Source organism: Balaenoptera borealis (genome assembly GCF_965194805.1).
Source record: "Balaenoptera borealis genome assembly, chromosome: 12".
NCBI classification, from domain to species: domain Eukaryota; kingdom Metazoa; phylum Chordata; class Mammalia; order Artiodactyla; family Balaenopteridae; genus Balaenoptera; species Balaenoptera borealis.
This window is the reverse complement of record NC_138869.1, coordinates 7,976,690-7,995,948: the sequence shown is the minus strand read 5'-3', so window position 1 is coordinate 7,995,948 and position 19,259 is coordinate 7,976,690. Positions and strand designations below refer to the sequence as shown.

Here is a 19,259-nt window from a genome sequence, read left to right as displayed (position 1 = left end):
TTGGTGACTTTCCCAGAAGGGACTAGTAAAGCCATGTACCTAGGAGATGAGAAATGTACCCCAAATAACAGAAATACATACAGTCACATGGGCACTATATTTGGCATCTTAGCCAATACTTTCAAATAGATTAGGTACTCTCATCTTTTCAAACACTCTGCCTAGAGGTAGCACAAATCCATTTCCCAGATGAAGTAACTGAAGCCACTCACCCCAAGTCACAAAGCTAGAGAGAAACTGAGCCTGAGGCTAAAAAGCAAGTCCGTTCTGTCCCCTACGCCTAAGCATGCCTCTCGGATAGCTACACCTGGCAAACAGCAAAGGAAATGTCATTTCACGGTACCTTTCTGCCTCCTGGTCTGCACTCTGCTGTTTGCTCTCGAAGGCATTGAAGCTGCTCATGTCCACGTAGCCGTCATTCTCATTTGCTGTGGACAGGGCTCTGCTCTGATCTTCAAACAGCTTCGTAAACGTCCCGGCCCTTGGGGGCCTCCGAGGTGGAATCTGGATATTTTCATAGTCCGAGTTCATGGCCGGGATGTTCTCGTAGTCCGAAGTGTCAGCGTTGGGGAACGAGATGGAGCGCGGCTTGGTCAGGGGCAGGGGCAGAAAGGGAGGCCGGGAGCGGTCCTCGAAGGACTCCACCCTGGACACCGTCCTGCTGAAGGGGACGCCCTTCCTCTTGCCGTCCCTGTAGAAGATGAGGGAGGAGGGCGAGTCGCAAGCCCGGAGCTTGCCGGTCCTCGCTTTGAGCTGGGGGGAGTTGCTGAGGCTCCTCCGGTCCATCTCCAGGAGCCGGGCCGGCCCATGGTAGCTGGACTCCGAGGAGGACCTGGACGAAGACACGTTGACGTCCACGTGCACCTTGCTCTCTGTCTTCTTCTTAAACGTCAGTGCCAGGAACCGCTTAAAGGACGGCTTCTTCTTCTTGGTGTGCTTGTCCGGGGGCTCACTCTCCACCAGAAGCGAGGGGGAGCTCTTCGTGATGGGCTTTTTGGTGATGCAGGCCAGGTCAAAAGGGGGCGGGATGTCAACCACGGAAGATGGGGTGGAGGTGCCGCTGGATGGGAGGTGGCCCCTCTGGGAGAAGCTGCCAGAGGAGCCAATCATGCAGGGCAGAGAGAGGTTGTCGTCCTTCCTCTTGATCCCATGGCCGTCTAGGCCACACGCCTCGGGCTCCCGGCACAGGGACACGGGGATCTCTCGGCCTTCCACGGAGAACGATCGCGGGTACAGAGTGAAGGCTCTGGGCTTTGCTGGCAAGGCCCTGCCGACGTCCAGCAGCTTCCCCTCCAATGACAGGACCGCCTTCCTCGCCTCCTTGGTGGCACCCCCAATGCCAATGGCTGATGAGCCAGCTTCCGGTCCCGTTTCTTCCGGGACAGTTTCTGGGACACAGCCAGCCATCTTCCCGGAGTGGGGCCTGGCCCTCGTGATGACATTCTTCCTGTCGATGGGTACCAGGCCGCCCTCCGCATCAGAGTTCACCTCTTCCTTCAATCCACAGCCACTCGCGGTGTCCAAGGCAGCCTGGGCCTCAGGCTTCTCCCCCTCCCCAGGGTCTGCCCCGCATGCCAGGCCAACTCCCATCTCATAGGGGTTGGCGAACGCGTCGTCCGCGGCATCCTCCTCCTCTGGCATGACCACCACGTCAGGGACAGAGGGTCCCTCCCGGGCGCCACCCTGCAGGGAGCCACGCCGGCCACATCCAGGCCCAGCCACGGTGTCCTGCTCCGCACGTTCCCCCGACCGCGGCTCCTGCTCTGACTCTAAGCTTTGTGCTGACTCGGAATAAGGAGAGCAGCTCTCGCTACAGAAAGAGGTGCTCTCGCTTGGGAAGAACTCGTAGGGACGTCCTGAGAGTGGAGCCACAAAGTCGTCCACAAAGTCTCTCTCGAAAGGAATGATCTGGCAGCTCTCCTCGGCTCCTTCATCCTGCACAGGGTCCTCGTCTTCTTGAGGGTCTTCTCCCGCCTCCTGGGTGACCACTGCTGTTTCTTCTGGGTCAGTTTTCTCTTTCTGGTCAGGTGGCTCATCCTGACCATCCTGGCCGCCACCTCCTGGGGCATCTTCACACGCCTCCTGGGAGATGTCAGGGCTGTCTGTGGCCGCCTCCGCCTCTGGGACACCGGTGGCCAGCCCCTCGTTCTCTGGGGGCTCCTCGCCACCATCGGCAGCGTCCCGCTCAGCGGGCCCGTCAGAGCCCACACACTCATCTGGTGCCCCCAGGTCTGTGCTGGTGCGGCCTTCCTCACCATCCTCCTCTGACTCCCCGGGTGTCACAGGCGGCCCGGGCTCCTCACCACGAGCAGCTGAATCCTCTGCATCGAGGTGACTTAGAATATCGCTTGGAAGGACCGCCTCTCCATCCCCAGGACCCCCGTCCTCCAGGCTGTACATGCTGTGCTCTTCCACCTGCTTCTCTTCCTCCTCACTTGTGAACTTCTGCTCCTCTGCCCCCGAGTCACAGGCACAGTCCTCCACCTCCACGTCCTCAGGAGTGGGGGTGACGCCTCCATCACCCTCTCCACTCAGCACCGCTTCAGCCGGGGCTGCCCAGTCCTCTGCAGCCGCTGCCCCTTCCTGCTCACACTCCTCGCCTGTCTCCTGGCACTCCTCCCCCCCGCTGCCCTCCGGAGGCACCGTGACTGCATTCTCCACGGAGCCCCCATCCCTGGGTCCGTCCTCTGCTGGTGGAGCCCGGGGGGCCACGATGTAGTCCTCGTCTGCCTCGGGCTCGGAGCATTCTGGGGTGGACCGGTGCTCGTCGTAGAGCCCCCTGTCTACGCAGGGCAGCTTCCCGTTGCTGCATTTGTTCAAGCTGTTGATCATGTAGATGCTGGCCCTCCACTCACTGGGGGTAGCCAGCCTGGGCTTCGGGGCGATGGGGGGTTTCGGCCCCCTGGACATGGAGTTGGGACTGTGAAGACTCTCGGGCCGGGGTGACGAGGGGAATTTGGGTGCCGTCACTGGCGTGAGGGGACTGGCAGCCTTCGGCTTGGGAGCAACTGGTGGTTTGGGTGAATCTAGAGGATGAAAATAAGAAAAGGAGAGAGAAAAGGTACAGTTACCTTTATTTCCTTCCACTCAGAGTCTCCTACTTACCATTCACAAGAGAACACTGAAGATGGTTTCCCAACCCACATGAACCCAATCTACCATGTTCTGTCAGGCTTACACCCTCCACCAACATCTTTAAAATCCCTCGACCTTCCAATAAAGATTCATTCGGTAAACAAGGTGAAGAGATCTTTCTTCTATGCACAGTCCAGCTAACAGAACCCAACTGGACGACACCCTGTGCTCCTCACATAAAGGTGTCCACGTCGTTGCACTCATTCACTCAACAGCTATGTAGTAAATGCTTTCGACGTGCACGGGCCCATGAGCCAATGTTGATCCTAACGGTCAGCACCCCTGCCGCCCTCATGGAGCCCACAGTCATTCCACCACTAATTCACTCTTCTATCTATATACCCGGCACTGTAGATGGTAGAGGCTTCTAGGGTCAAGAAGAGAAGAACACCTCTGCTGAGGACTCACAATTGAATTAGGGAGACAAGACTAACAGAACAATTGGAGGACTGAGCCACAGACCCTTGGAATATGATAACTGAATATCTCCCTCCCTCCAGAATGATACACCACAGGCTTGGGATGGTGGCATATGATTCTTCTGAGGGTCACCTCTGAATTCTACATGCTTCAAGACTGGTTTCCAGCTAACTGCCCTGCCTCCAAATTTCACAGGAGAAATTATATGGTATTTTCCAACATGGATATTTGCAAAAGGCCTTATCCCCTGTGGATGTTGAGGATCTATCAGCCACGGCAGAATAAACGATGTAGCACAACATGCACGTGTGACAGGAGTTAGGGAAGCAAGAGTTGCCACGGCTAGGGAAGACCTCTCGGAGAAGGTGAAACTTCAGATCACTTTTGCAGGATTGGAGGGACCTGGACAAGCGGAAGGGTCAAGGGTCGCCCACTTCCAAGTTCAGCATCTCTCCTGCCACAGCCAGCCATGCCCTCACACCTCCCGCCGTGCCTCCGAGCCCCGGTCCACACTGCAGGCAGGGTGAGGAATGCAGATGTTCGTGAAATGCAACTCCATCCTTCCAACTTCGCTTCAAAAGCACTGCCTGGGGCTTCCCTAGTGGCGCAGTGGTTAAGAATCCGCCTGCCAATGCAGGGGACACGGGTTCGAGCCCTGGTCCAGGAAGATCCCACATGCCGCGGAGCAACTAGGCCCGTGTGCCACAACTACTGAGTCTGCGCCCTAGAGCCCGCGAGCCACAACTACTGAAGCCCATGCGCCTAGAGCCCATGCTCCGCAATGAGAAGCCTGCGGACCGCAACAAAGAGTATCCCCCGCTCGCCACAACTATAGAGAAAGCCCACGCGCAGCAAAGAAGACCCAACGCAGACAAAAATAAATAAATAAAATGAATTAAAAAAAAAAAAAGCACTGTCTGGCTGTTCACGGCCCAGGTTTAGGACATACAGGCCCCCCCCTTCAGACTAGTCTCAACTCCCAGTTCCATCCCCACTGAGCCTTGGGTGTGATACGAAGCAGCCTCAGCACGCCAGCCTGGCTTGTGACAGAAGGAAGACTGAGCAGAGGGCCTGGAGGTCTGTCAGCAAACTCTCCTCCTCTCCACACGTTTGACTCCCAGCTCAATCCCTGCAGCATCTAACCCTGGTCATCTCTAATCCAGGGCTGTCTGACAAATATAATGTGAGCCCCATTTATCATCACACACGTACTTTTTAATTTTCTCATAGCCACATTAAAGAGTCAAAAAGAAACAGGTGAAATTAATTTTAACAGTACATTTTTCAACTCAATATATCCCAAATATTATCATTTTGGACATTGTCATGTAATCAATGAATCATGTTTGGATCAACATGTAATCAATACACAAAGTTATTAACAAGATATCTGACACTCTTGTTTGTGCTAAGTCCTCGAAATCTAAGGTATATTTCACACTTGCAGCACATCACGATTCAGACCAGCCACACTGCAAGTGCTCAGTAGCCACGCGAGGGTAGTGGCTATGGTGCCAGCTAGCACAGCTCTAACTGATTTTAACCCATCTCCACGGGACTGTCCCACTGGCCCCTCAATTTCAGTACATCTGAGGCCAAAGTCAATATCATCTCCCCCAAACTGGCACAGCTATGCAAAATTCAGCTGAGGAGCCCCAAAGGAAATAAAAAAGGCCCAGGACAGCAATAATATAGGGTTATAAAGCCCATGCACTCTGTTCCTGGAAGGGCCTGACTCCAGAGCCTCTGTACATTGCTCATAAATCTAATGAACTTAGTTGTATGGTTTCCCAGGACACAGCTAATCAGTGGGGGGTGGAGGTGCAGTGAGAGCAGCAACACTGCCAGTTGTAAGATGTGGTAGCGAACAGCACGAAATGGAGAGAAGAGGCACAGCTGTCAAGACTTTAAAGGCTAAAGCAACCACTGCATCAACGTCCCAACCCACACCTACGTTCATCCGCACCAACACCCAGGCCAGCCACTGGCATCCGGATAATAACCCAGAGTCTTCAAGATAAAAGAAGTGACTTTCCAACTTCTTGTTTCCATACTCAGTCAAATATAGCCTAATTTAGAAAAATTTCTGTCCAATTTAGTTTAAAAAAAATTTGAATATTTGGAACTTAAAGAGCTACCTGTCAATGTGGAGTAACAGGGTAATAATAAGCCTTTGGAGCCTGGTGATCTGGGTTCAAATTCTGCCATTGCCACTTATAAGCTATGAAACTGACTCTCAGATTCCTCATCTGTAAAATGGGTTCAATAGTAACACCTACTCTGAAGAGGTTGTTATGAAGATTAAAAGATATATATTAGCAGGACTTTGCATAGACAGGTGTTCTCAATAAGCAGTAGCTATTATCGTTCTAATAAAGTCAGTCTTTCCCTACCCCACATCTTCCCCTGGTGTAAGTCTTGCTCTACACTGATATATGACGTAATACGAGCTTCACGCTCTCAACATCAGGTGTCAGGCATTGGCATGAAATTATTCTTTGGGGGTGGGGACTCTCACTTCTCATCCTTAACAGGTGGTATTTCACATGGGCACCACGAGACCTGACAGAGGGACAGACGGGCCATGAAAAATGACCATCACCTAGGCTGCATCGCTCCCACCACCCGCCCCATCCTTCATCCAATCAAGCTATTGATCTGTGGGCGCCGTCTCCTCGGAAAAGGTTACAGTGGGTGTCTGAGGCGTGATCCTGCAAGAAAATGCCTTCCCCACAGGAGCCCCTAAGGAGTGACAGGTACACAGTGTCCATGCCCTGCTCCCAGCTCTAGAGCTCAGGGCGTTTCATCCACAACCCCTCTGAGATCAAAGGATGCCAGAGTCAGAAAGGCCTCGTCTGACCCCTCATTGAAAGATGAGGAAACTGAGGCACAGAGAGGGCGGGTGACTGGCCTGGAATACTCAGCGAGTCCAGAGCAGGGCCCCAGTAGAATGAGGGTTTCTTTTTTGTTAATAATAGGATTTTTAAAATATATATTTATTTATTTGGCTGTGCCGGGTCTTAGTTGCAGCATGAGAGATCTTCTTTGTGGCATGCGGGATCTTTAGTTGCAGCACGTGGGGTCTAGCTCCCGACCAGGGATCGAACCCGGGCCCCCTGCACTGGGAGCGTGGAGTCCTAACCACTGGACCACCAGGGAAGTCCCAGAATGGGGGTTTCTTGCTTCCTGGTCCAGTCCCTTGAACCTCTGCCTTCACCTTTCTGCCACTGAGCATTTCTTCTACAGTGCAGACTCAAGGCTCCCAGCAGAGAAGGGCAAAACGCAGGAAAACTGAGGCCAGGGAGACCAAGGACCGCTAACCAGGTGAGAAATTCACATAAGGCTGAGTTAGAAGGACTAACTGTGACCATAAAGTGAATGACTGGTTTTCCTTCGTTCCTATCCAGTTTTCTTTAATCCAATTCCATTAAATAGGTATTTATCGAGCACCTACTATTTGCCAGGCACTCATCTAGACTCTTTAGATACATCAATAAACAAAACAAAGACTGTGTAGATGCTGCTTAGCCTTGAGCAGAAGGCCATGCACACTCCAGCCAGTGTGATGAACGAACTAGAAGTGGTGAGGATGGAAGGAGGGAGAGCAGGGAGGAGGCGCCTGCGATAATCCAGGCCAGGGAAGATGGAGGCCTGGACCAGGCTGTAGCAGTGGAAGTGGTAAAAAAAAAAAAAAAAGAAAGAAAGCAAAGGTCAGATTCCAAATATGAAGGTAGACCTGGTGGGATTTACAGACAGTTTGGATTTGGGGTGTAAGAGAAAGAATAATCAAGGACAACACGAAGATTTTGAGTCACAGCAACTGGAAAAGTGAATTTGTTACCAACTGAACTGGGGAAGGCTGCAGGTGCCAGGGGAGGAAACCAGAATTTCGACTGGCACGTGTTACATCTGAGTTGCCTATCACAGCCCCAAGAGGAACTGTCAGTGGGCTCTCGGATGGACCAGCCTGGGTTCCCGGGAGTGGCCTGGAGGCAGCCATCACAGAGACGGGATTAAGGCATGAGCCGTGTGAGCCCACCAAGTGACTGAGCGGGGGCAGAGACAAGCGGGAGCCCAGGAGGGAGCCCCGGTGGCCCAAAGGTTATGAGAAGGAGCCAGCAAGAGAGACAGAAGAGGGAGGAGAGAAAATGAAGAGTGTGAGAGCTTCCAGGTCTGCTCCCTCCCTGCTTCCCTCACAAAGAGGAACCACATAGAGCCCCTGCTCTCAGTACAAGGGTCTCAGACCAGTTCTGCCCAGAGAAGACCCAGGGGACAGATAGCACCAGGGTGCATGCTGAAGGACAGGGAGGATTTTAATTATCAAAAAAGAGGTTGGATATGATCCAGCAATCCCACTTCCTCGGCATATATCCAGAGAAAACCTAATTCGAAAAGATACATGCACCCCAACGTTCACTGCAGCACTATTTACAACAGCCCAGACATGGAAGCAACCAAAATGTCCATCGACAGAGGAGTGGATAAAGAAGATGTGGTACATGTATACAATGGACTATTACTCAGCCGTGAAAAAGAATGAAATAATGCCATTTGCAGCAACATGGATGGACCTAGAGATTATCATACCAAGTGAAGTAAGTAGGACAGGGAAAGACAAATATTGTATGATATCACTTATATGGGGAATCTAAAAAAAAATGATACAAATGAACTTATTTACAAAACAGAAACAGACTCACAGACTTAGAAAACAAACTTAAGGTTACTAAAGGGGAAAGGTGGGGAAAGAATAAATTAGGAGTTTGGGATTAGCATATACACACTACTAAATATAAAATAGATAATCAACAAGGACCTACTGTATAGCACAGGAAACTCTACTCAATATTCTGTAATAACCTATATGGGAAAAGAATCTGAAAAAGAATAGATACACATATATATGTATAACTGAACTGCCTTACTGTACACCTGAAACTAACACAACACTGTAAATCAACTATACTCCAATATAAAATAAAAATTAAATTAAAAACATTTTAAAACAAGAGGTTGGGTGTTCCAGGCAGAAGGAACAGAATGTGCAGAGGCCCAGAGGCAGTTAGATGCAAGCCCTTTGGGAGTAAAGAGTCCAGTTTGGCTGAGCTTTAGAGAATGGCAGGGATGGGGCAATTACCGGATAAATCAGAGCAGGGGTTTCCTCCTCTGGGCTGAGCTTAAACTTTCTGACTGTCCAGAACCCAGCATGGATGGAACTGCTGGACCCTCTGCTGCCTCCTGAGTCCCTTTGGCTGCTGCATGAACCTACTCTCTCTCTGTAACACAGGGCCTGGGGGGCACACCTTCCCCACCCTGAGGTACCAACTCTCAAAAACCTCCTGGCAATTTGCTACACCTGAGGATGACTCGAACGCAGAATACCCTTTGAACCAAGAGGCCAAGAGTTAACTGGGGGTGGGGAGTCACACTGACAGGAGGAAGAGATTTTTAAGAGCTTCTGGTGATAGAAATCATCCCCAGCCAGCCCCCTGGTACCAGTTTATATTTTCTCTCTCTACTTTAATTAAATATCTGCCACTCACACATCCATGTTGCTGTTCCCTTGCCAGCTCTGCAGAGTTTAAATCAGAAGAGGTACTGGGAGGAGCACTGGACTGGGAGTCGGAGCTCTGATCTCCACTCCCGGCTCTGCCTTTAACTGAAGGGGAGACCTTGGGCAAGTCCCCTCCCCTCTTTGAGCCTCAGTTTCCACATGTGCAGAGTGAGGGGACTGCACCAACCAGTCAGTAAGTGCCTTCTGCTTGCTCTGGCGGACGACAGCCTTTTAAACTCATGGCTTTTCTGATGACGTCCCCTGACATTCCCATCTTCAGCCCCTGTGTCTGTTTCAACTGCAGTTCACCATACTCCCCCTGGAACTCTCATAACCATATGTTCCAAGAGTAATTATCTTCCAATTTCACCTTCCAATTGCATCTTAATTTAACTTTCATTGCTGGGTGCCTGCTGGAATGTCCCAGCGAAGCCTGATGATTTCTAATTAGGCTGCTGTTAGGCTAGTCCAGTGATCCACGACAGAGCGGGAAGCATGGGTCCCCGGCTCAGACAGACCTGGACTCCAACCCCAGCTCTGCCACACACTGGCTGTGTCACAGTAACTAAGAGGATGGTGGTTACGACATTCAGTCCCATGGAGTCTATGAACCACTATGCTGCATGATCGGGAACTTCAGAGCCTGGCACACAGAAATCATTACGTGAGGTCTATGACTGCCGTCACACTGAAAAAGTAACCAGGGTTATGCTGGAGACAAATGACTGGATGGCAGATTTCCTGGGACCAAACCTGACTTTACGTGTATTCCGGCTCACTCCATCCCCCAGATTCTCAGAGAAGGGAGGGCTTGCCCAAGCCTCATGCAGGGAAACGTGGGAATACTGGACCGGCTCTCACCATTGTTTTCAGCGAGTTTTATTAGGAGTGTAGGAAAGAGCTAGCCTGGCTCTGTCCAGGCTGTGCCAGATCAGGCAGCAGGCCACCTCCTTCGTACAAGGAGTGGCTGGCTGGGCGCTGGGACCCTGCCCCAGCCTCTTCCACTCCTCAAAAGGGGCATCCCTACTCCCACTCCCACCCCCTACTCTGCGACCAACACTCACGCACTGTCCAGGTGCGTACACGCTCAGCAAAACAGGGCCTGGACACAGGGAGGCGGCTACCACACTCCCGGGCCCCCAAGTCTCTCCTTTGTCAGATCAATCCAGCCAAACGTCTCCCATCTGCACCTCACTCCTAAGACAATGACTTTTTTCATCAGAAAGATTTTAAAAAGAAAAAGCCCACAACACACACACACACACACACACACACAAACACACACTTTTTACACATACTCAGGGCAGCAGGATATGGTTCTAAGACAGCCAAAATGGTGGCTTCCTGTTTCTTCAGGGATGTGTGTTTTGGAGTACGGATTCGGACAAGGGTGTTGGTCGGAGAGGGAGCTGCCTTCTGCTAAATTCTAAGAGAAAAATATTAGAAGAGCAGTAATCGCTCCTTGTCAGGCAAATGAAGTTAGCTGGGGCTGCTGCCTTGCAAACTCGCCTCTTGGAGGGAACTTTCTGCCCTCCCCGCGGAGGAGTCAGGAACCCAAGAACTGGGTTCCAGGCACCGCCCATCTCTGAGTCTCAGTTAATAAATCTGTTAAATGGCACTCCTCTGGAGGGGTCACTATCTACTGTAAAACGCATTCTTGATTTCACGGAATCCCTGGCCTCACAAAGGCAGATTTGGAGGGCAGAGAAGCAAGGGCTTGGGAGGGAACGCCTGGAGTGCGGCTCAGCCTCGGCGTCCCCTAAGCGTTCGGTCCCCTGGGGGAGGCACAAAGAAGGCCCCGGGCCACGGCACTATAGGGGGTTGGGGTGCGCTGCGGGGGTGCGTGTGTGATAATTTAGGGCTTTTTAGTTCCAACGGAGAGCGAGCTCCAAGTCTGGGCGTCTAGAAGAGAGAAAGGAGCAAGACTCCGCTAAGGGCGCGCCTCGGAGTAGCGAGGGACCAGGAATAGACCCCGCAGTGGGGAAGACCTCAGACGGTTCCCGTGGGCCAGGAGGGGCCTCTGAGGGGCCAGCGAGGGCCTGGCGGGGACCCCGAAGAGCAGGAGTGAGGATTTAGGGGCGCGACCAAGTCGCCTTTGCGAAGGGAGCGTCATTCCCCGCTGCGAGGGGGCTCTCAATACCGGGACCGCGGTGGGAGAGGGATACGGCCGTATGTGGCCAGGGTGCGGCCTCGCCGAGACCGAGGGGGCGTCCCCGAGGCTGGGCGTCTCGGACAGGGGCAGCGGCCCCCGATGTTCTCGTCCTCCCCGGCGAGGGCACTCGTGACCCGCCCATACCTCGGCCGAGGCAGAGCAGAGTGGGAAGGTCGAGGGTTTCTCGGCAGCTCGCTCCCGGCGCCCCGCGGGCTACAACTTGGAGCGCCTGGCGGGGGCCCCTCGCGCGCGTCCCTCGGCGCCTGAGGTCGCGCGGAGCCTCCTACCTGCTCTGTTCATCTTCCAGCGCGCGGAGCCAGGGGCCGCCCGTCGGTGCGTCCGTCCTTCCGAGCACGAGTCCGCGCGCCGCCTCACTCCATGGCCGCCCCGCGGGGCCCGCACCCCCTGGCGCCTGCCCCGCCCCCGGCGCGCGCCGGACTTCGCGCAGCGCGCAGGGCAAGTGGGGGCTTGGGGGGTGCGAGCCTCCGGGGCTGGGCGGGGCTGGGCGGGGGCAGGGAGGGGAAGGGGCGCGAACGCGGGGAGCGCGGCGTCGCGTTCACTCAGGACTCCGCGCGGCGCGCAGGGCCAGGGGGGCGCAGGGCGCGAGCCTCTGGGGGCGGGGCCGGGGGGGCAGCGGCCGGGACAGCGCGCGGTGTCGCGTCCGCTCCCGGCTCCCAGCTCCGCGCGCGCTGCGCTCTGGCCGCCGCGCCGCTGCCCGTGCCGCCGCTGCCGCCGCTACCCCTCCGCCCCCTCCTAGACGTTTCCTCCCGCTCCCGGAGAGGAAGGCTTTTTTTTTTTTTTCTCCCCTTTCTGCTCTGTCAGGGATGGAGGGAGCCGAGGGGCGAGGCGTCCCCGCGCACATTTAAAGGGGCCATGGCCGTGGGGACTCGGGGAGCTGCGCGAGGTTCAAGGCACTAGGATGGGAGGGGCGGGGTGAAGCTGGCGAGTTGGGCTTCTGGGGACTTCCTGGTCCCTTCGCCCAGCGGACCGTCTATCACTTTATTTTCAACCTCGGGCGTTCATTCAGTCCTGGGCCAAGCACAGTGCTGAGCGCAGAACAAGACAGCCCCAAATTCTTGCCGTAGTGGAGCTTAAATGGGATGTCAGTGGAGACACAAGACAAATAAGCAATAAACATCGTTTCAGAGAGTGATGGGTGCCTTGAGGGAGATAAACCAGGGTCGTGGGGCAGAGTAATTTTTAAAAATGCAAATTCTCAGGGCCCTCCCCAGACTTAACTGAATCAGAAATCCCGTGTTTAACAAATCTTTCAGGTCCTTCCGATGCAAGCTAGTTTGAGAACCTCTGGAGTAGAGAACAGGTGATCAAGGAAGGTCTCCCTGAGGAGGTGACATTGAAAGGGAGACCTGGTAGATGAGGAGCCTTTGTCCATTCAGCGCTCACCAGCCAGCACCTCGCTGGGACCAGGCCTGGTGCTGGGTGACACGGATGACTCAAGCCTTCACCCTTGAGCACCCGTTGGATTGGCCACGCAAACATAGGCAGTTCTCCTTCCCCGGACAAGTGCTGGGATGGGGACAGGAGCTTGTGGGAACTCAAGAGGCGGCCCCTGAGTGGAGAGGGTTCCAGCAAAAAGAAAAAAAAGGCCTTTCAGGTGGAGGGAGTAGCTTGGGCAGAGATTTAGATGTGTGAAAAGGCATGGCCTGATGGAAGAGCTGTGAGGGGTTTGGCAAGGCAGGGAAATAGAGGGTGGCAACATCTGATAAGAGGCACAGAAGGTTGGGGTGAGGCGTGCTTTGAAAGCCATACCAAGGGCTTCCTTCCATCAGCCACTGAAAGCTGAGGGCAAGGGTCATGTCTCTCATCTGTAACTGGCAGCCAATACTTATAGAGCACCTACTGTGTGCCTGGCAAGGTGTTAAGCTCTGTACCTGCATATTTACTCGTTGAAGCCTCACCACAACCTTATGAAGCTGGTATCAAAATTCTTCCCATTTTACATTTGAGGAAACCGAGTAAACTAAGAGTTCACATGAGCTTTCCTGACTGTTCTTGCCCTGGCTGTCCCATGTCTGCATCTCCAGGACCCAGCTCAAGGTGTGGCTTGGTCATTTAGTAGTTTGGTTGTGAGCCCACTATGTGCCAGGGTGTAGGCTCGCAGCAACCCCAGCACTCTGTGGGAGGGTGCGGGGCTGGGGCACCTCAATTCATTTAGGCAATTCAGCCAATGTATCTACTATGTGGGAGTAGGTGGGGAGGGACATGGAACATATCCCCCCGCACCACCACCATCCCTTCCTGTCCCTCATTTGGGGACGAAAGGCCCAGAAATGGCCCCATGCCAGGGTGATGACTCCAGGGCAGGGGCTGTGTCTGCTCTGCTTACCCCTGCAGCCCTGGCATCTAATAAAGAATCCAGCACTTAGTAGGTCTTCAAAAAATATGTGTTGTCCACAAAAATAAAGGCCTGGGACAGAGGTTCAGACTAATGTTTGGGATCACTTTGGTTTTCTGGGACTGAAAGTGGCAGAGGCTAGAATTTTTGTGACTTTGACCAGCTGTGCTGGGAGCTTGTGAGGAGGCAGAATTCCAAATGGCCACGAGGCATTTCGCAGCCTTGGCTGTCCTCCCTGAACCTAGATGCCTTTGGTCCAGCGTTTGGTCCAGGCAGTCCCAGATAACCATATGTCTTCATTGCACAGATGAAACACTTACTGCTCTGAGCATCGTCTGTGGAGCCCAGCAATAGCAGCACTCAGGTGCTTCTTAAGAATGCAGAATCTCAGGCCCCACCCCAGCCCTACTGAACTAGAACCTGCATTTTAACAAGACCTCCAGGTGATCTGTTTATACATCTGGAGAAACGCTGCCCTGGATAACTCACCCCATTACTTTTTGGCCAGATGTACTGCCAAAGTCCACAGAAGTAGAGAAGAGACTTCCCCAGGTTCTCACTGGGGTGAGAACTTAATCCTCTGACCTCTGTCTCCTTATTAATACATTATTATAAGGTGGGTAGGTTTCTGGATATCTGGGGGCCTGCACCCAGCAGAACTCCTGGTGCATATTAGGTGCTCATTAAAAATATAAAACTTGTATGAAGGTCTGATTTGAATTGTTTCATGAGCCAGTTGGTGCCTGACACAGAGGATGTTCAATGCACACATACTGAAAACAGGAATCAATAAATTTCAGTTAGATAATGTGGAAAGGCTCTGGGGAGGTGAAACTCGTTTCCCATCATTATGAAAAATCTTATGTTTTCGCACTCACCAAGCACTTCCATATACCTAACCAAGTTTGTAGGTTTTGTCTTGTTTTTATCTTTTAATGCCCACAGTATAGAATCAGATTATGTGCGTTTCAGGCAAGGGCCTAGGGTGTACCTCAGTTTCTCCAAATTCAGAAATGAATTTGATCCTTTCAAAGGACTTATTCATCTCTGAACCGCTACAGAGTCCTTAAGCCTCCAGCATTTTGTGGGGAAAACCTTTTGCCACTGAAATAGGAAATCAATGGCAGAATTTGTGTTACTTAGACAGGCCCTTCATAAACTTTATGGACCCCTGCGTGGAAGCGGTGGAGGAGATGATGGAGGTGGTGATGGAGGTGATGGCGGAGGTGGGAAAGGTCGTGTTGGAGGCGAAGGATGTGGGGTAGGGTGAGGTGGTGACAGGACAGAAGTAGCTGTGAACATCACAGTTAAGGTGGAGGACGAGGTGGATGGAGGTTATGGATTTGATGGATGTGGTGGAGATGCTGGCCTTGGAGGAGGTGATGGAGGTAGAGGTACAGAGGGTGGGAGGTGTCCGTTTGAATATGGGTACAAATGAGTGAGTGGATCAATCACTTCAATATTTGATGCAAGAAGAAAATATGGTTTAAAAGTTGAGATCATTTCTGGGAATTAGCAATAAAACTCAAAGAACCTAGGGCACCCAAGGCAGGGGCAGGAGAGGGAGGCTCAGATAATTCAATCAACGGCCAGCTTACCCTTTGCTGCAGGGCCTGTGGAAAGAAGAAGGGAGGGCAGGAAGAGACCTCAGTGCTTCGCTAAGACCTTGCCACGACTGCTGAATTTGGGATTTGAGGCTAAGCAAAGTCTACTTTAAAAGATCATAGCACCAAGGGCAGTTGGGAAAAAAAACCCAGGTCTGAACTTGTTTAGCTGAAACCACACGGTGGTGTGGAGTGATGAGCCGTGAAGCTGAAACGCTTATTCCTTTGTTTGCTTTTCCTAATACTAGAAAATGGATGCGAAAGACCAGAGGGCTTTCCAAACATCCGGAGCTAATACTGGTGGTTGGACTTGCTTAGTCCTTATGGAACTGAGCTATAACCACTCACTGAGCTCAGGGATGCGGTCAGTAACTGTGTGGGGGGTGATGACCATCATCCCTCTGGGTTTGAGCCTTTCACACACACACTCTTCGCAAGAACCCTATAAAGTGTTTATCTCCCCATTTCACACTTGGGAAAACTGAGGCCCAGACTGGGGAAGTGACTTGCCCTTCCAGCCCAGCCAGGACTCACACCCCCTTCACTCTGAGAACATGTTCTTAACTCCCAGGCTACACTGCTTTCTCTGTGATGGGCACAAAGTCTGCCTAGATTTCATGCTTTCCAAATCACTCACCATCTTATTTGCTCCTCTCAGCAGACGTGAGCCACCCAGGGTAGGTGTTATGCCCACTTGACAGACAGGGAAACTGAGGTCCAGAGGGAAAAATAACTGGCCTGGGATCCTACGGTAAGTCAGGGGATTCCAGTGCTGGGATCCACACCCCCTGACATCCAGGCCCAAGTCGGAATGATGTGGAGCTCTGCATACAACTTAGGTGACCTCAGATCAAAACCACTGAAATTCAGTTCCCTGTTCCCGCCTGCCTGAAGCCTCGGCAAAGTGCAGAGCCAGCACCAAAGCTGGATGTGATCTCCAGAAACAGAGAGCGCCCAGGCTCTGTGAGCTCCACGGCCAAGCCTCCCAGACAGGCGGTAGAGCGCAGTGGTCAGGAGCCACACTGACCTGGGTGTGACCTGGGCGGGAGGGCAGGTCCCAGCCTCAGCTTCCCCATTGGTAGCTAGTATTTGCTGAGCGCTTATTTGGTGCATTCAGTAAGTCTTTTGCATATATTAGCTCATTTACTCCTCCCAACAAACAAACTCCTCCTGCCCCTGAAGTAGGCAATGTTATTACCCCTGTGTTACAGACAAGGCTACCAAGGCACAGAGAGGCTGAGGCATTCGCCCAGGGATACATAGCTAGTGAATAGTGGGGATTCCACCCTGGCTCTGGGGCTGGCTTTCTTACCCACTTCAACACACTGCTGCCCTGTCAAGGATATGATAATAGTGTCTCTGCTCATTAAATGAGATAAATTATCTAAAGCATTCAGGAGGGGACAGGGGAAGACAGGAGGTGCTCCAGAAATGATCATTATCATTTAAACATCTAGTACAGAGTTGGTGTTCAATAAATGCTTACAAACAAAGTACACCGGGAACTGGGGCACCCACACCCCACGATCAGAGCAGGAGAGGGATGGGAGAGAGCATTTACTGAGCAGCCTCTGTATACTGGGATGGGTGAGAGGGGGCAACGGGGGAGCCCCTCGGGAGCACGGGGAGGCAGCCTGGACCCTGCTTCCTGGCCCGGGGTTGGGGAACGATCGGGGTTTTGTTTCCCACCAAGATGGGGGCGCTTCCATAAAGCTGGGGTGCAAGGCCAGCTACCTTCGCATCCCTCTCTGTAGCAGAGTCCCCCTGGTTTCCCGGTTTCCACGAGGAGCAGCTCTATGCCTTTTGTCTCTGGGGATAAAATGCATGTTATGAAAACGGAAATGACCCCAGCCCTGCAGCCTCTCTGTGCTTTTGGACTGCTCACCCCACAACGCCACGGCTGCGACATCATCAGCTTCAGGGCTTATCTCCCCCTGGAAAGTAATTGAGTTGCCTTCCTGGCTCCAGGGGTGGGCAGATCTGAGCCAGACACCTGCCGGGGTGGACTCGGCTTAGCAAGGCCGCCCCTCCCTTCCTATGCCCCAAAGATCGGGCCCTCACCCCCACCCCACTGCACACACCGGGCCAGGCACAAGCAGAGGGAGGAGCGGGGGTCCTGAAGGCCCCTGGTTTCACCAGTCACTGGCTCTGTGGCCTTGGGGGGGTGGGACACTTCGCCTCTGTGCACCTCAATTTTGTCCTCTGTAAAATGGGAACAATGAGACCTTTCTCTCGGGGTCATGGTGAGGATGAAAGGATGTTATTTCCCCTCTCTCTTCCCTTTCCTGTCCTTGAAGAGCTCATGGCTTGGTCTGAGAAAAGGGCCTGGGTCAGCTAACAGTGACACAGTAGAGCTAGGGGTGAAGGCAGAAGATTGAATGGGCTGAGGGGCTAGAGGAGGGGAGGTGACACTGGGCTGGGCTTTAAAGTGGCATTTACAGGTGGAGGGGTAGGGTTGCCGTTCCAGGTGAGGGTACAGCCCGTGGGGATGGAAGAGGAGGGCAGGACTGGGGCGAGGTGAGAAGTGTGCTCTGGACAAGCTCTCCAATGGCCAGCCAAAGAGTTTGGACTTTACCCTGCTGGTGATGGGGAGCCTTAGAGTGTTTCTGGGGGAGGGAGTGACATGGCCAGACCTGTGTTGTAGCCGGAGTGGGAGGGGAGCCAGAGGGACAAGTCCGGAGGTAGGATGGCCCAAGGAGGCTGGGGCAGGGACCCCAAGAGAGATTAGGCCTAAATTCATGAATGTTCCTGACCCACGGTCACAGGGCTCAAACGCATGCGAGGAAGGCTTCCAGGAGGAGGCAAACTTTGCTCTGCACCCTGGAAAAAAATCACACAAGCAGAGGGGAGCAGGAAAGGGCCTGCCACACAGCGGGTGGGAGTGGGAACTGGGGGTCAGTAGCCCAGTTAGGCTGATGTGTCCAGTGTGCAGGGGTGGGTGAGAGGGACAGGCAGGGGCCTCAAAAGCCTTTGTGCAGCAGGCCTTTGACTCCCCAAGGAAGGGCTGAGCTCTGGGGGAGGGGAGTCTGAGGCTGGGCAGGGCCACTTGGAGTTTTTATCACCACTGGGTGGGATCCAGGGTCTGTGGAGGAAGTGACCGCCCTCTTCCGGCCAGCCATTTTTTTTCCTTCTGCTGCCCGTTTGGCTTTTTCCTGAGGCCGCATTTCCACAACGGCCCCTCCTGGCTGGCTGGGCGTGGGCATGGCTCCACCACACACCCAGCAGCAGGGGTGGCCCGGCGCTAGGCTTCCTGCCCCTCTTTGGGCAGGCTGATTGGAGGAAAACAGCCCTCGAGCCTTCTTCAAAACAGGAAACTGCTCTCCCTGCTTCCTGAAGGACAGGAACTGTCCCCATGGCAACCATGGGACAAAGAGGCCATGTTAACCCTTCTGAGGTCAGGCCTGGCTGAGGCCCCTTCTTACCAGCCCGTCGTGGGTGTGGCACTGTACAGGTGACATCCTCCAAGTCTCACCACCATTCTGAGGGCAGGGCAGGGCTGGGACTTCATACCCATCGGATGGATGTCAACGTGGAGTTCCACTCCAAGGGCAAAGGCATGGCCACACAGCGAGTCGAGTAGAGCAGGGCACACGGTGGGGTCTGAGGTCAGCTGTCTCCGTTGAAATCTTGGCTGTGCTGGCTGTGTACCTGGGGCAGGTGACTGAACCTTCCAGCCTCAGTTTCTCTACCTGTGAAACAGGAAACGGTGCGGGGCTGTTGTGGGCGTCCGCTGAGTTCCCTGCTCGTCCAGCGCGTACTCACTTGTGCTATGAGCTGTTCTAGGCCCTGATGGCAGCGACAATGACACGAATGACAACCTCCTGCCTCGTGGGCTGAGTGTGTAGACGGGGGTCAGGAGGTCAATAGGCCCACATGTCCGTGCAGACCAGAGACTTGCAGGGAATGACCAGGGCTGCGGGTGGGGGAGGGGAGCATTCGGGCAGCGGGGTGGCAGGTGTGCCATCTGGGGATCAGCGAGGCACAGGGGCGGGCGAGGGGGGGAGCAGAGAGCCTTTGGGTCTAACGGCAGAGCAAGGC

The 19,259-nt window shown here is 53.5% G+C and overlaps 2 protein-coding genes across 4 annotated transcripts in view; one reads left to right on the top strand and one right to left on the bottom strand.

The window, feature by feature from the left end:
- The window catches only part of FGD5 (FYVE, RhoGEF and PH domain containing 5), a 115,945-nt gene extending 104,102 nt beyond the window's left edge, over positions 1-11,843 (bottom strand). For both annotated transcript variants that reach the window (XM_082345697.1, XM_082345698.1), the window contains exons 1-2: positions 11,549-11,843; positions 344-3,026 (exon numbers count right to left, since the gene is read on the bottom strand). In XM_082345697.1, coding sequence (XP_082201823.1) covers positions 344-3,026; positions 11,549-11,561 — 2,696 coding nt within the window. In that variant the 5' untranslated portion in view covers positions 11,562-11,843. The remainder of the gene's footprint in view (positions 1-343; positions 3,027-11,548) is intronic.
- The window catches only part of MRPS25 (mitochondrial ribosomal protein S25), a 455,776-nt gene that overhangs the window by 220,701 nt on the left and 215,816 nt on the right, over positions 1-19,259 (top strand). The window contains exon 5 of one of the 2 annotated variants that reach the window (XM_082345745.1): positions 4,193-4,285. The exons of the other annotated variant lie outside the window; for it this stretch is intronic. Coding sequence (XP_082201871.1) covers positions 4,193-4,270 — 78 coding nt within the window. The 3' untranslated portion in view covers positions 4,271-4,285. Of the gene's footprint in view, positions 1-4,192; positions 4,286-19,259 lie in introns of those variants that run through there. 2 annotated transcript variants of the gene reach the window in all.